Source organism: Anopheles funestus, chromosome 3RL, assembly GCF_943734845.2.
Source record: "Anopheles funestus chromosome 3RL, idAnoFuneDA-416_04, whole genome shotgun sequence".
Lineage (NCBI taxonomy): Eukaryota > Metazoa > Arthropoda > Insecta > Diptera > Culicidae > Anopheles > Anopheles funestus.
In genome coordinates this window covers 52,823,323-52,838,647 of record NC_064599.1, presented here as the reverse complement: position 1 = coordinate 52,838,647, position 15,325 = coordinate 52,823,323, and the positions used below count along the sequence as shown (strand labels likewise).

The window sequence follows — 15,325 nt, the reverse complement described above, 5'->3', positions numbered from 1 at the left end:
ACTACTAGATTTGAAACTTGAACCACGATTTTTATACTGTCCCATTTGTTGAGATAGCTTCGTCATAATATGGAAAGCGTTCAAAAGCTTTGGTAAGAGTGATTTAGAGGTTGTTTCAAAGCGTAGAATTCGAATCGAGCTCTTAGAATTCCATTTAATGCCTAAACTTTTCCTTCCCAACCGTTAGCAATTTATTTCTTACAAAACATAAAAGACTTCACAGACACAAAAAGACTAAAAGGTTCTACTTACAGTCGTTGGGAATCAAGAAAATGGGCTGGTCAGCCGGTTGAAAAGATCCTCACAATAATCGTTAAGACGAGGATAAAGATCCTCGTAAATAATGCTTGAAGAATACTAGTTTTCCACTACATACGAAAAGATGGTTTAGGAAGTTGGTCAACATTCTGGAACTATACGGAAGCTTAAAGTTCCCAAAAGTCAGAATTGGCGATCATTTAAATTTGAAAATGTTATCATGATTTGGATCTAAAACACTTTTCAAAGAATAAATCAATATAAAACACCTCATGATTACTAAATAATTCCGGTTACATTAATTTATGCTTTAAGCTGAAATTCTATTAAAAACTTGAGTGAGTCTGTCATTCGGAGGACGCCAGAAATTTGGTTTTTTATTTTTACGGTTTTTTACGGTTTTATAATTGTTTGATTTTTAGTTTTTCGACGCTTCACGGTCTACGCCTCCTACACGAGTCGACTAAACCGCTCATAGATGAGCGCCGTCGTCTGTCAATCCATTATCCAGGATTTTCTCTCGAACGCATCAATGCTGTCACTAAATCTCAGCCCTCTGTCCATGTGGACGACCTATTAGGATTTTGAGGGCTTATTTCGAATGACATGACTAACCAACCAGAGCCTGACGAGTATAATTTCTTGTGTGATAGTTAGTTCGACATTTACAATTCCTAGAGTTCGTCATTCTTGCGGGTCCTACATTGTCCTTCCGCACATACGAATCCAAACATCCTGCTGAGGCTAAGAAGGTTTCGTCAGTTTTTGGATAAAGTTCATGTTTAAGAGATATCTGTAAGTTTAAGAGATATCTAGATAATCGCAGATTAATTTCCTCAGACCCTCAGCACCTTTGACCCGAAATAGGTGCATATTTGGACGACTTCAAACGCGCGGCCATCTGTCACCCCTGCATATGTCGGAATTTGTTGTCAGTGCCACTGATGGTACTAGCATTGATTTGGTTATAGTCTAGTTAATCGCTATACCAAGCTTTTCTGCTGTCTGTTCAATCCTTTATAATAAGTGTCTGATACAGCGTCTGATACATAGGACAGCCGTAAACCAATTATGCTTATAGAAGATGATCCTCGAAGTTTCCCTCTCAGAATCGCTGGTGGAAAACATCGAAAGTATTGTTTAATTTTTGAAAAACACTCTATACCTTATTATGGCCACAGATAGAAGAAAGGTAAGGCTATCACTTTGAGATGTCGTGCTTGCATGTTGTTTTCAATCTACCTGATGCGGAACATCTTCCAAAGCTGTTAGGTAGCTGCGAATTATAAAAAAGTAATGCAATCATGCTAATGCACACATGGAAAGTGTGAAGTTTGGGAGGCATTTATTAAAATTCTACATTTTTTTTGCCGCCATGTAGTTAATACCGCACGTGGTTCATAAATATGGCCTACAAATTTGTATACTACAGCAGTTCTGGATGATGTTCCATACATTTTTATATATTTACATGAGAATATATTTGCGACATATAAGCGTACCGAATGTACAGATATGAATTTAAATCATTAGTAGATCAAATCATGAATTTGATTGGTAAAAGTTGCAGAGCTATGTTTTAGCATTTTCTCATAAAAATAAAATTACCAATCCCAGAATTCATAAATCGTATTATAACTTTTAATACGACACATTCCGACGTACAGCAAAATTGTTCTCATCCGGTAAGACGTGTAAGAAACTATAAATAGATGTCCACCACAGTAGAAGTGGAACAGATGGAACGAATGGAGTAACATAATCTACCGTCCGATCGGCTCCTTCCTTGCACTGCCAAACGAGCGACTTCAGAGATGTAAATCAATAGATGCGATTACATCGTAAAATGGGACAACGGAACACGATCCAGCAGCTGACGGTTGCGAGGCATACGACGCACATTCCTCAGCAAAGGTAATTACATCCCAGGCCTAATCGAATCACATACCATCCCCCGGGTTCACAGACCTGGGCCGGATGTGCAGAGGCGATGGCGAGAGCAGAAATCGTTCCGTCTATGACCGTGGGGCGTGGGAAGGCTAGGAGTACTTACCGACAATCTGAAACCGTGCCATTCGCCGATCGAACGAATCGTACGTCTGTACCGAGCACATGTACTCGCCGCTGTGGTTCAGCTTCGGATTACGTATCACCAAGGCACGGTACTTGTAGTTGATGGAATCGGACATCGAGTAGTTGGTCTGCAGCTCGTTCTTGAACTGGTTCTGTGGCGCGTCACCATTTTCCAGACGATGAATCCACCACAGGGATAAGGCAGGGCCGTTTTACGAAAGGAAATGAACATTGGAATGGCATGAAGTGCTTGAAACGGTTCGACCTTGCTGTACTGTCAATGTGCAGGGGAATGATGGCATTAGAATTATGGATTGCTTTGTAGTGGGTGTACAGTGTGGTGCAGAGATTGACTGCGAGCATAATATTGATAATATAATTTATAAGTTATGAAATAATATTTATGATAAATGCATATATTAATTTACTATAATAATAAGCGTTAAATCAGTCCTAGGAAAAAATTGCTTGAACGCTAATAAATTGATCTTACAATGATTTAGATGTGATCTTTTTGTTAAGCGCAAAGTATACATTAGGGCGTTATATTTATTGCGGTGAAGAAATCGACCGCAATATGTGATATAAAACTGTTAGATGGTAAAATTTATAATTTCAAACATGGCATACTGGAGCACTCGTCCTGAGCCACACTGTACCTGTACCACCAGTGTGCTGTGTTTTATGATCGACGACGTTAATGAAGAGCAAAGCCCCGGGTATTTCTTCACTCCATGCGAAGGAGCTTCGGCGTTTCGCACTTTCTTACCATTCCCACCGGTGTCCGGGACGGTATCCACTGGTAGATGAGCTTCTTGTTGAAGTACCACTTGAGCACGAAGCCACACTCGCGTGCCTTAATCTCGTACTGACAGTCCATGATGAGTGGCTTCAGACCGGCGGCATCGGTGAAGTTCATTTCGCCCGGCACGGTAGACACGATGGCGGTATGATGCTGCTCGGTGGTCGATGTCATCGGCAGGCCTGTGGTAACGTCCTCGCCACCATGCTGTACCGTCGGGTGTGTGCCAGTTCCGACCGCATCGTAAGTGCCGCGATCGAGAACGTACGTCTTCGGTACGTTTAGGTTCGTTATGTGCACGGAATGGTACGCTGCGAATGAGAAAACGGGACAGAATCAGCACAGGTAGAATAACGGGTGCCCAAGACCCGCGCGAGATGCGGGATCGTGTATGTACCGATATGTGTGGTTAGATTATAATTTTATGCAATTCCCTCCACATGCGGGGTGGTTCCATTTTGTAGCAAAGGTAGATTCGTTTAGTCGGTGGAAACTCTCGCCCACAACTAAACAGGTTTATACTGCCATTGCAACCCCTCTCCCCCTTCTCACACAAAAGGTTCTTCGGCCAAAATACGGCGTGTGCTTCACGCATCCTTACCGTCCTCGCAGGAAACGTGAAGCGATTGCATCGCAAGCAAAGCTACCAATACTGATGTCACGCGGAATAATCATCATCATTTGCATGTAAATTCATTTATCTTAATCACGGTGGACTTTGCGGTGTCTGTGTGGGTGTGTGTATGGGAAGGAGGCTGGTGCGGAAACCCGTCACGGGAATGATTTTACGAGACCATACTTTGGCAAATGGCGAGACTTTCAACACGCCCGAGACCGGGAAGAGTGGATCTCCTTTTAGCAGGCGACGGATGTCGGTGATGGCGGTGTGAAATGAAAATTCGTTTCGCTCGCGATGAGATTGATGTAGCACAAAGGTACCACCGTTGTTGCGCCAGCATGAGTTGCTGTGAAGTTGTTGTGGCGATGTGGAAAAGCATAAAACGTAACTATCACGCGTCTTTTTACCATTTCCCCTTCACAAAACGCTCCACACCCACGAAACACAATGGGTGGTAAGGAAAGGGTGAATAAAGAGAAAAGAAAAAACCAAACAAACGTTTGCTGAAGAACATGAATATTTCATTCAACTCGTTCCTTTCGCTTATGCTTGCGCTTTGTTTTAAGCGTATCTTTGGTTGGTCGGTTGGCACCGTTTGCCTCAAGACGTCAAGAAAAATCCTTGATAGTTGTTTTGCTTACATATTTCTTCGATTCGCGTAACGTGTTGTTCTTTTTTTGCGCGATTAATGGAGCAAGATCGTGAATATGAAAATGGAATTAGGGGGGGGGGGGGGGGGGGGGGGGGGGGGAAACGATTGCACTTCATCTACTGTGCTGTGTAGCATCTTGTTTATTATGTAGTCACTGTGTAATGGGACAAAAACGAAAAAAAAACACAAAATGGACAGCAAAACCATAACCATCATCTCCATACACTCTGGAAAGGAGGTGCTTGTTCGCTAATGAAATTTGATACTTTTTTTTTACACTTCCGCACAGATGATTGATCATTGTTCTAGTGGACGGCTGTCGTTACAGTCCCTTGTTTTCGTTTCAATTCAATTTTATTGTACCTAGCACTTTTGTTTTTCCTCATTTTGTTTTTCATTTGAACGAATTATGATTTGAAGTTTCGCAAAAAAACACACATTTTTATTGCCTTTCTTACAACTGTGTTTTTACATCTGCTACAGTTGCATCATTTTTCATCTTTCGCGCCGTCTGTCTTTCACTTCAATCACTAGCACCAGCAAGTAAGCGCCTGCAGCTTATGCAATAGTGATTTGCGCCATACTTGCGCCATACTTCCTCGGACGAACAACTTGTGCTGCCAAATGGAAAACAACCACCAACTGGGGACCACTCAACTTTAGCCATCCTCCGTTCACTTGCTTTTAGTGCAATTAAAGCAATATCAATACGTATGTATACTCATTGCATTTTCGACTGGCTGGTCGGATTCTGGCTCGGTTTCCCATTCTGGAACGGTACTCTGCTCAGGGAATTGGAAAAATGCATGATAAACTTACTGTATTGCATAGCATCACGGGCACTAGAGAGATATCGTATCCTGACAAGGGACGGTAAAGGCATTCACAGAAGAAACGGGAAAAGAGAGAATGAAAGAGAGATAGAGCCAGAGCGAGAAAGGGACAAAAGGAGGAAAGTTTAATTCAATTTCATTCCACACCACCAACTGCAGCAAGCGGTCAAGTGGGTCAAAGTTGTCATGCTGGGTTTTTCGGGGCCAGTTGTACGGTGTACACGGCTTACACTTTCACGTCCTACTATTTCCAACCGATGCAATACGAACGAGTTACCGGGGTTTTTGGGGTTGTGGTTCGGATAGAATGCAAACGTTGCACTATACCGGTTTTTGGTCAGTATCGGTGAGATATCGGCATTGTTTGTTTTATAGCAGCCACCAGGCGTCTCCATCGTGTGAACTGCAATACGATGGTAGAGATTACGGTGCATGTTTTCCGTTAGCAAATGTCCTAAATATAATAATGCTTTGAGCGAAGAAAAAAACAACAACACCCTAATGAAGTTGATACCTATAACGAACGATTGGGTGAAATAAATAGTGAAACTATAGTTGTTTGTAAAGCATACATTTGAAAACTTTGAAGTGTAACTTAGCCGGAAATTCATTTGCCAAAACAAAAGTTATTAAGTTAGCAAAAGTTATTTTCAAAATTACAAAACTAAATTATTTTGATTCCCTTCACTGCTCGCCTGTGGAAGACATTTCCCTTCTGCAACCAAAACCAAAAAAACTGTCCCACTTTGCACAACAAACATCAAATACTGCCTTAAAAGGTTTTGCCCAACAATTGAAAATTTGTGGTTTAATTTTTGAGGCATACAAAAACACAACAAACAAACAAACAAAAAAACTCTTTCCGCCCTGCACTATTCGGATAACTTTGATAAGCTGCGATGGTTTTCGTGGCAACTTTTATCCGGTGTTAATTTGAAAGATCAAAAAGTTCTCGTTAGGCACGGGCATTTGCGTGGGCAGTGAGTGAGCGAAAGTTGAGGTTTGATTGAAATTATTTTTGGCGCAACAAAACAGAACCATGGCAATATTTGAAACCGCTGCAAATGGTGCAGAAAAAAAACGGGCAGTTGAGAAAAGTTTCATTTTCTTCTGGCGAAGGTACAGAAGTTGGGTCAAGATTCGTGTGCTGTTATCAACCGCAGAAGTGTATTTAATTAATGAATGTTTACGATTTTCACATCATATTTAAAATCTTTAAAGTATTTTAAATAGAAAAATTAATAGAAAGAATTATCAACAATAAAAAAAAGAAAAGTACTCATTTTGAAAATAATTTCTTTAACAGTTTAAAGTATAGTTTATATATAAAGTTTATATAAAAAAAAATAAACATATATACGTAATAATATGAATATGTTAAAAATAATAAAGTGAATAGAATTTATGGACAAAATAAAGTGCTACAGGTACAATTTAATTAAATTTCCAAATTGAAAGCTCACTGTACGGCATATCAATGAACTAAGCGCCTCACACTTTTACCGATTCCAATCATCTGAACTGTATTGCATAATTTGATTGATTTGAATAAATAATAAAACAAAATAACAATAATAAAAACAACCCCATAACCCAAATTCTCCAGATTTGCTGCTCACCTTTCGATGGGCACAGCTTGGGAAAGTGTGAGTTAAATATATGATGAACTTTGAATTTCGGCAACCCGGGATCGAATCGGGAATCGGGAATCGGGAATACTAATTCCGAAAGATCCGAAAAATAAAATTCTGCTCAACACAGGCTGCGCACTGTGAGATGGCGCTGAAAGGACAACGCCAAAAAAAAAAGAAGCGGAAGCGTGAAAAAAGTTGACCATTTACAACGCCATATGAAAGCCAGCGTAAACCCCCAAAAAAACCCCAGGTTTGCATGTTTTGGGAATACATTCACGCAAAAATCCTTACCATCGCCGGGAATATCAAAGAACAAGTTCAAAGGTTCTTTAACAAAGAATGGGGGAAAAAAACAAGTTTATACAGGGATAATTTTTGGCCCACACGCCCAATTCAATTTGCTGACTGCGCGCCCCGGAATGTGCAAATGTGTACACTGGACCGATGGGTGGAATAGTATTCTCAGTAAATGAAGAGTAAAAAAAAACACCCAGACACACACACACACGAACCGAGGAATCATGTCTTTTAACCTTTTCTTTTTTTTTATTTTATTTTGAAGCACTTGATTTTTGAAAGGCCGATTGGGGCAACTTTTCCGACCATTCCTCATTCATTCCGGACGATGCACCCGGCGGTACCGTTTCCCCCAATGACGGCCAGTGACCCCTTGTGCTTCTTGTCCATGTGTGTGTGTGTGACGAGTTTTTATGGCAAAATAAGGAAGCATGTTAAAGTCTTTCACCTCCAGACGGAATAGCTCCGATGGAATAAATAAGGGTATTGGAGATGTAAGGCAATGAGGAAACGTATGTTCTGAAACTGAAAATAAAAATCCACACCTCCAGGACCAACATTGAAGAATGGTTCGGTTTATACATTGAACGTTTGCTTTTTTGTTTCGTCCCGACCAAGGCAAGCTGAAACTGATCCGTATCTACATCCTTTTTCCTTCGCTTTATATTGTATCCGACAACACTAACCAAGAATCGGGGGTACGGTTAGTAGTCGTAGTACTAGCAGTGTTAGTAGTGGTGGCAATAGAAGGGTATGTTTATTTTATCAACCATTCACTTGATCATGCCGACGTTCTTACCGACCCACTCTTCATGGCCACCTCCCGGGTTAAAAACCGATGGCGAACGATTGAGGTAAGAAGGAAAATAAACCCGACTCGGAAAAACCCTCTGTTGCACTGTTGCCTTTCATCTATTTATGTGGCGACCCTTGACGCGGCTTGACCGGCGGTAGACGCAGCAAAAGATGATTTATTTATGTCCGCCCAGCACACACACATACACACCTATCATCTTCATTCAACGAGGAAAAGGTTTTGTTTTTTTTTGTTGCTTTCTTGTTTGCTCCTCATGTGTTTGCGAGCGGAAATGGAAAAATCAAGCATGGTGTGAACCGAAGCTTTCCAGCGCGCTGAACATTTTTCAAGCAAACGGCTTGCAGACGTGAATTGCAAGAAAGAATGGGAATAAGCTTAGCTGCTGGTTGTGGTCCAGAAGAAAAAAACCCGGACAGACTGGTAAACGTTCCGAAGCTGTCTTGAGCCGGAGGATGACGCTTCGTGGTTGGCTCAAGCTCAAATGAAGTTTGTACAGTCCGTTGCGATACCGCCATGATTGCAGCAGCAGCCGGCTTACCCCCCATTTTCGTCAGTCAACCTGAACAAGACTGGGTAAAGCTAAATTCCACAGCCAGCCGCACCCGAAACAGGAAGAAATGGGAGGCATGTTAGCCTTTATTGAAATTCTGCTGCCCTCTGTCCTTCTGCCTGCCTGCCTGCGGTAAGATACCGTTCTACAGACTGTGCTACAGACTTGCAAAATCCCGTACGACGTCATATCAGGCCAAAAGGAAAGGATAGTTTCAAACACGGTGTTTCTTTCCCGGCCGGTAGGGAAAGCGACCCCATTGGGTTTGTAATAGCAAACAGGGGAAATAAAACCGAACGAAGTTCGATGTAGTTTTATGGGAGTGGATTTTTGTTGTTTTTGTTTTTCTTTCCTTCTTGAGTGTAATGGTTTATCCAATGTTACTGGAAGCGATTGTTTCATTACGGCACGATTTATTTTTATACGACATACATAACATGTGTGTATTGGAACTGGGAACGTATTTATTCTGAGCAAATGAACACAATTTTTCAGTGTGCATCATTTGAATGTTTCCAAGCTAAATTTCTCTTTGCCGTACGAATGGATTGTGTTCCAATGAATGGAAAACTTTTATAGTTAGAACTTAGAACTATTGGAAATTCTGAATTATACTTCCTCGTCTCTCTCTCTCTTCTTGGCTTTAACGACCTTACAGGTCACGCCGGCCATTTCTGGCTTACTAGACTTATTTTTACCACGTAGCCGGATAGTCAGTCCTTGCTACGGATGGGATTTGAGCCCTGTCCGGCGGTGTGGACTGGCACCGTTTATCACATGCTAATAATACTAATAATTACTTAGCAAACTTCATTCTTGGGGCGGCCCCGTGGGTCATATGAGAAAACGGCGCCCGTCCACACGGCAGGACCGGGTTCAAATCCCATCCGGACCATCCCCCCGTAGCATGGACTGACTATCCTGCTACGTGGTAAAATAAGTCTTGATACAGCGTGGCCGTTCTAACCGAAAAAATAAACTTCATTCTTCTTGTTAGTTGGCATTACAACCTCAAGTGGTCTTGGTGTGCCATTACTGTTTTTCCTTAACTTTATTTCCCCTTAGTCGGATAATGAATCCGGCGTACCAAGGTCCATACCAATCCGAGTCCCTAGTAAAAACTGGCTATCACACACAACACCGGGCCGCACCGTTAGCAAATCAAAGAGTTGCATAAAATTATACATTTTCATTTTAACCAAATGGATATCAACAGTTTTTTTGTTTCGTAATTTCTTCTTCAATATTGTTTAGAGAAAAAAAAGATTAAATTTCTATACGTAATATAGCATTTTTTTAAAATTTGTGATAATCCTACGGAGCAATCAAAAGTTTAATCTCATTGACTTCAAAATTCAAAATCGAAATGAAACTGGAGAAAATATGTAAGAAATTACAAACATACTGATACGATGTACAATACACCAGTATAAACATACCAAAACAATATTGTGTAATATTTGATAAAACATGTCCATCACAATGTAAAATTTAAATCAGACAAGAGAAGAACTATGAAATACAAAATTAAAGTCTGTTTCAACAAGTGTGAGTTTCCACGGCTTTATGACAGATTTGTATACCAATAATATTTAGTACGAAAGATACGATGAAAAACATTGAAAACAACAAACTAAAATTTATATCTAGAAACTAATATATTACAGCTACAGAGCTAGAATACAAAGTGCCTTTAGTTCGAAGGTAATTATTCCTTTATTTATTAAAAAAGTTTGATTTTATTGAAAAATCTATCAGTTTTCGCCGTTAGTGATTAATAAATTTGTTATTTTTTTAAATGCCGATATTTACCATCCTTTACTGAAAGCCTCTTTATTAATAAAAAAAATCAATACATAAACAAATCCAAACTCAAACTGCCCATTATGAGTGGACAGCGTACAAAAATAAACAGAGTTCAAAAAGTTTCCCACTTCCCACTTTCCACAGAAGTAGGAAACAAACCAAAAAAAAAACTTCATTGCTTATCTGCTCTGATATCTGGCCATTGGATTCGTGGGACGTAAGGAAAAGGGTATATAGCACAAATTGTACGATAGTAAACATTGGCTAGCAAAAGTAAACAAACTCACATAGCTGCGAAGGGTGTAGGCAAAAGAGATGATTCCTTTTATTGTCTTCAGCTGACGCACTCCGTCCGTTTCCAAAGGGTTTGCCACTTCCCCACTCCGGTGAGCCACTTACCGTTAGATCGCAACAGTCAAAAGTTACCACCGGATCCGACCGACCCGACAAGGATGAGATAGGCAAATTTCTTTTCACCACTTTCCGGCCAATGCTTCTAATGCATAGTTTGCCGTGGCGTCTACGCCTAGCACTAGCGGCAAAGGCACGCTAAAAGCACCATCACGAAGCATCCTCCTAAGCTTTAGTTTATCGCAAACAAAATCTCAAAAACTTTCTCACCCATCGTATTCACACAGTTGCTGGAGTAGTTTTTTTTTCTTTCGCGCTACTACTTTGTTTTTTCCATCGTCTACTAAGTGTTGCCACCCCATCGTCGTAAGCCGAGCACTCCGCCGAAGGGAGCTGTTGCGAGATTGCGGCAACAAGAAAGGTGGATGCTCTTAACCGGTTCTACTGATGATTATTCATCACACTATGTCGAATACAGCGCAGAGCAGAAAGGTTTTGTACAAGTGAAGTGAATTATGAAAATCGGAACATGATTTCAAAAGCGTGATTACAAGAAGTATATGAAAGCTTTTATTTGATTTTTGTATTAATACTTTCAAAAGTACTACAAGCGGTTGGAACAAAATGAACAGAATTGAAAGTAAAATGTATTATAAGCGATAGTTGGTATGTTTTATAAATTATCCTTCGTAAAGCAAATTATAAGACAAAGTTCTCCAATAGTTCCTTTCCGTCCACTCCAACGCTACCCTACACTGTAGGGTGCCCCGATTGGTATGCCGAAGTATGATGAAAGCATTTATTTCTCAGCCGCTATGTTAATCGACTATGCTTTCACGCGCTGTACAGTGCGCTGTCGTTCTCGAAAGTGCCTCTTCCTGTGGGGAAGAAGTCATTCGGGACTCATTCAAAGTTTAGCTTTTGCCCCCTTTACACCAACCCTCGTGCATCTACCCCCCCCCCCCGCCCCCCCCCGTCCCATGTCAACCCGATGGATCGTTCTTGGAATTTATATTATTCCATCCTTCCGCTTACCTGAACCACCAGAGCTGATGATGATGCTGGATGAGGCGCGTTGGAACGTTAACCCCCAAAAGTGGAGATGCTTTGCCGGCATGTTTTAATGACGCCAACAGCAGCGTAAGCTGTTTTGCACCCAGCATCCCGAACACATTAAGCACAACACATTTTAATGAATCCCTATACCCCCGATGTTGGCGTTGGTTGGCCCGCCGTTGGAATTGTCGGAGCTAATTAAACCGTTCGCAAAGTGTTTTGCAATAATAACGATTATTGGATTAGGTGACCTCCGGTAATGCTCCCGTCCCATTTGCCTTGCTTTGCCCAAAAACCCAGGAAAACCCGGGCCACGTGGCTTGGGGGAGCGTTGGGGGAGGTGAAAATCGATCGAAATGGATGAACCATGTTTTCGACGATCCTGACAAAAGGCCCACGCTTTTGATTAGGGTATAACTGTACAGCCCTGTGCCCCGTTTTGCTCGCAGCGAGAATGATGGGAATTGTATGTTAAATATGTTATTGGAAATTAATTGCAGCTTTTGCGCGGAACCGCCGTTCAGCTGGGCAGAGAGAGTTCCTCATCCGGTTTACGGTTTAGCGCTAGACGACCAAAACTTGATGCAATGCAGTTAAATTATAATATGCCAGCAGGCACGAGGATGGAATGGATGAAAGGATTATATCCCATCATCGTCATCATCGCCGCAATGTCGTTAAAAGGTAATAAAATAAAATAATTGAATGTAATCTACATAATGAACGTGTGGTTCCGATTCATGCGCTATATGGAAACACCGAATCGTTTGGAATTTGTCATCAATTGTGCCTGGTGGTTTGAAAATGTATGTATGATCGTTCGCTTCTCTTGAATTCATTCGAATATGGTCAGATTGGTATCTTTTCAGAACTTTCATATTAAATTGTTTTACATCAGTGCTTTTTATACAGTGCTTAACATAATTATAAAAATGCAGAATTAAAAAAAATTAGGCTCAAATTAGACTTTTAATTACTATAAAATAAATTATTGCGTCGATTCCACGCGACAGGATCGGTGATCAACTCCCATGCGGATCGTCCGACGTGGTAAAATTAATTCTTGTAAGCTATAAATGACCGGCATGGCCTTAGAGGTCGTTAAATCAAGAATAGAGAGTGAGAGCTTTTAAGAAGAAGAAGAAGAAGAAGAAGAGACAAGAACAGAGAGATATGCGAAACATGAAACAATAAAAACCTTAGCTAGTGACGCTTTCTTCGGTGGGGATTCTTCGAAGGAACAGAATTTAGCATTTAATTCATAGATATTTAACTAGGCTTACATGTCTGACAACCCATTGAGGTTTGTCATGTAGAACAGTGTTCCCCAACCTATGGTCCGCGGACCACTTGTGGTCCGTGGCTTATGTAGAAGTGGTCCGCGGAAGAAATTTTCGGTCGTTGGACCGATCATTTTAATACGTATTGTTTACCATTTCAAGCGTTTTTACGTGATGAAATCGTTCTTCACCCCTCGATGTGTCAGATTGCGGAAAATTACATTTTTTGCTAATGTTCTATTTAAAAAAAATCCGTTCTTAGAGTCTCATGTGGGCCGCGATATACTTATGTCGAACAAAAAGTGGTCCGCGGTACTAAAAAGGTTGGGGAGCACTGATGTAGAACGTCCATCACAAACTTGGTGGAAAATTGCACTGAGGTTGTTTATCTTCTTCTTCTTCTTGGCTTAACGACCTTACAGGTCACGCCGGCCATTTCTGGCTTACTAGACTTATTTTACCACGTAGCCGGATAGTCAGTCCTTGCTACGGGGGAACGGTCCGGATGGGATTTGAACCCGGTCCTGCCGTGTGGACCGGCGCCGTTTTTCACATGCACCGCCGGACCGCGAGGTTGTTTATATTTCGGTTTAATTGATACATTGATGCACTTTATCTGTTGTTGTTAGCAGTTATGTAGCTGGCAGAATAATCTCAATTCACTGATATTTGGAAGCGTTATTATTATTATTGTTGACAAAGTGGTGTAGAGCAGTAGATGAACTTATATGATAAAGCTATATGTAAACTAATAAACTACGACACTACAACTAATAAACTACAGCAGTAAGCTGAAGCTAGCGGCGCCAGTCTTACACCACAAAAACGGTACAAATTCCCAGTCCGCCGGTTAACTAAAGTCAAGATGTTGAGAACTGAGGTTGAGATTATAGTGTTACAAAAGAAGTGAGAAATTTGAGACATTGAGAAATGAATTTAGGCGAAGTTCTAAGGAGTATATTGCATGCCTTTCTTACGAGACACAGCTAGCGCCCCACTCAACAAAAAGAAGAAACAAAAAATGTGAATAATTTAAAATTGAAAATGTTACATAAAAACTTAAATATTTTAAAATTCATTCAATAATACAAATACAGCTAATCCCCGAGTTACACGGTACCTGATATACGCGGACGCGTAGGTAATGATATTTGACAGCTCTGCGATTTTATAATGCGAAAGGAAAGAGAATAAGTAAAAACTGGTTGATAATCCTTTTACACTCAATCCAATAAATTTGCCACTATTTTGTTAATGTTTCCCGTCAAAAATCACCAAATAAGTGTAATAAATTACTAGCAAAGAAGGAATTTTACTCAACAATTCTTTCCTGCAAATGAAATTGCGCCGGGATACGACTTACGCGGAAATTCGAGATATTTTTTGGCAGAACATTGTGGGGGAGTTATAGTAGTGTAACTCGAGATAGTAGTGCAATACCTGTTAGGTAATTTTAAGGTTATTATTTTAAAAATTTTGATAAATGTTCAATTATAAGGATATTCTAGGATTTGGATTTTAAGGAATTTCTTTAACCACTTATAAATGTAAACTATGTTAAATGTTAACAAACCAAAATATAAATGTTACTGTTCTAAGTTCCATAACGCTCTGACCTTTATTCGTGTTGAGTGTGACCCTAATGTTCACTCTGTGAAAAGTAAATTTTCTTGCGTCTGAAATTTAAACTTTTAAATACTTTTTAACATAAATTTAAGCTATAATGTGTAGCATCTAAACAGATGCTTACATCTGCCAGATTTTCATGAATATTTTTACTAAATTCAATTCCTCATTTATTACGAGCACTTACACAGAAGTGTTTAGAAGTAATGATACCGTAATAGAAAATATACATAGAAAATAAAAATAAATCACTTTTCAAAAGGTCATATCTTACACAAGCCATAAAATTAACACGATAAATTCACCATCCAACAAGGTCGGACAATTGATTGCAGCAAGCACGATGGTATGCAGTAAAAACATGATAACATTGTAATGCTTGTAGCGATGGTAGCGGAAATATGTTTTTAAATACATTTTAAATTAAATCCACATTTCTCAGCTCACTGTAAACCATAGAAGTGTGCACACGTATGCGAGATGCGAACTGAATTATGTACGCTCGCGTTACATCCTTCCCCTTTGCGTTGCCAGCTGCATTCAGTCATGCGAGTTCACTTGACCACCACGTTTCCACTTTGGGTCAGCTTCGGGGCGATAAGTTTATGGAAAAATTGTTCCACAAATGTTCCTTTTCCTCAACTTTCTACGTACGTCCATTTTCCGCACTT

At 40.3% G+C, this 15,325-nt stretch overlaps 1 protein-coding gene across 1 annotated transcript in view; it reads right to left on the bottom strand.

Annotated features, from left to right (window-relative positions):
• The window catches only part of LOC125767231 (uncharacterized), a 28,591-nt gene that overhangs the window by 4,979 nt on the left and 8,287 nt on the right, over positions 1 to 15,325 (bottom strand). Inside the window, exons 2-3 of the mRNA XM_049433589.1 lie at positions 3,101 to 3,444; positions 2,312 to 2,483 (exon numbers count right to left, since the gene is read on the bottom strand). Coding sequence (XP_049289546.1) covers positions 2,312 to 2,483; positions 3,101 to 3,444 — 516 coding nt within the window. The remainder of the gene's footprint in view (positions 1 to 2,311; positions 2,484 to 3,100; positions 3,445 to 15,325) is intronic.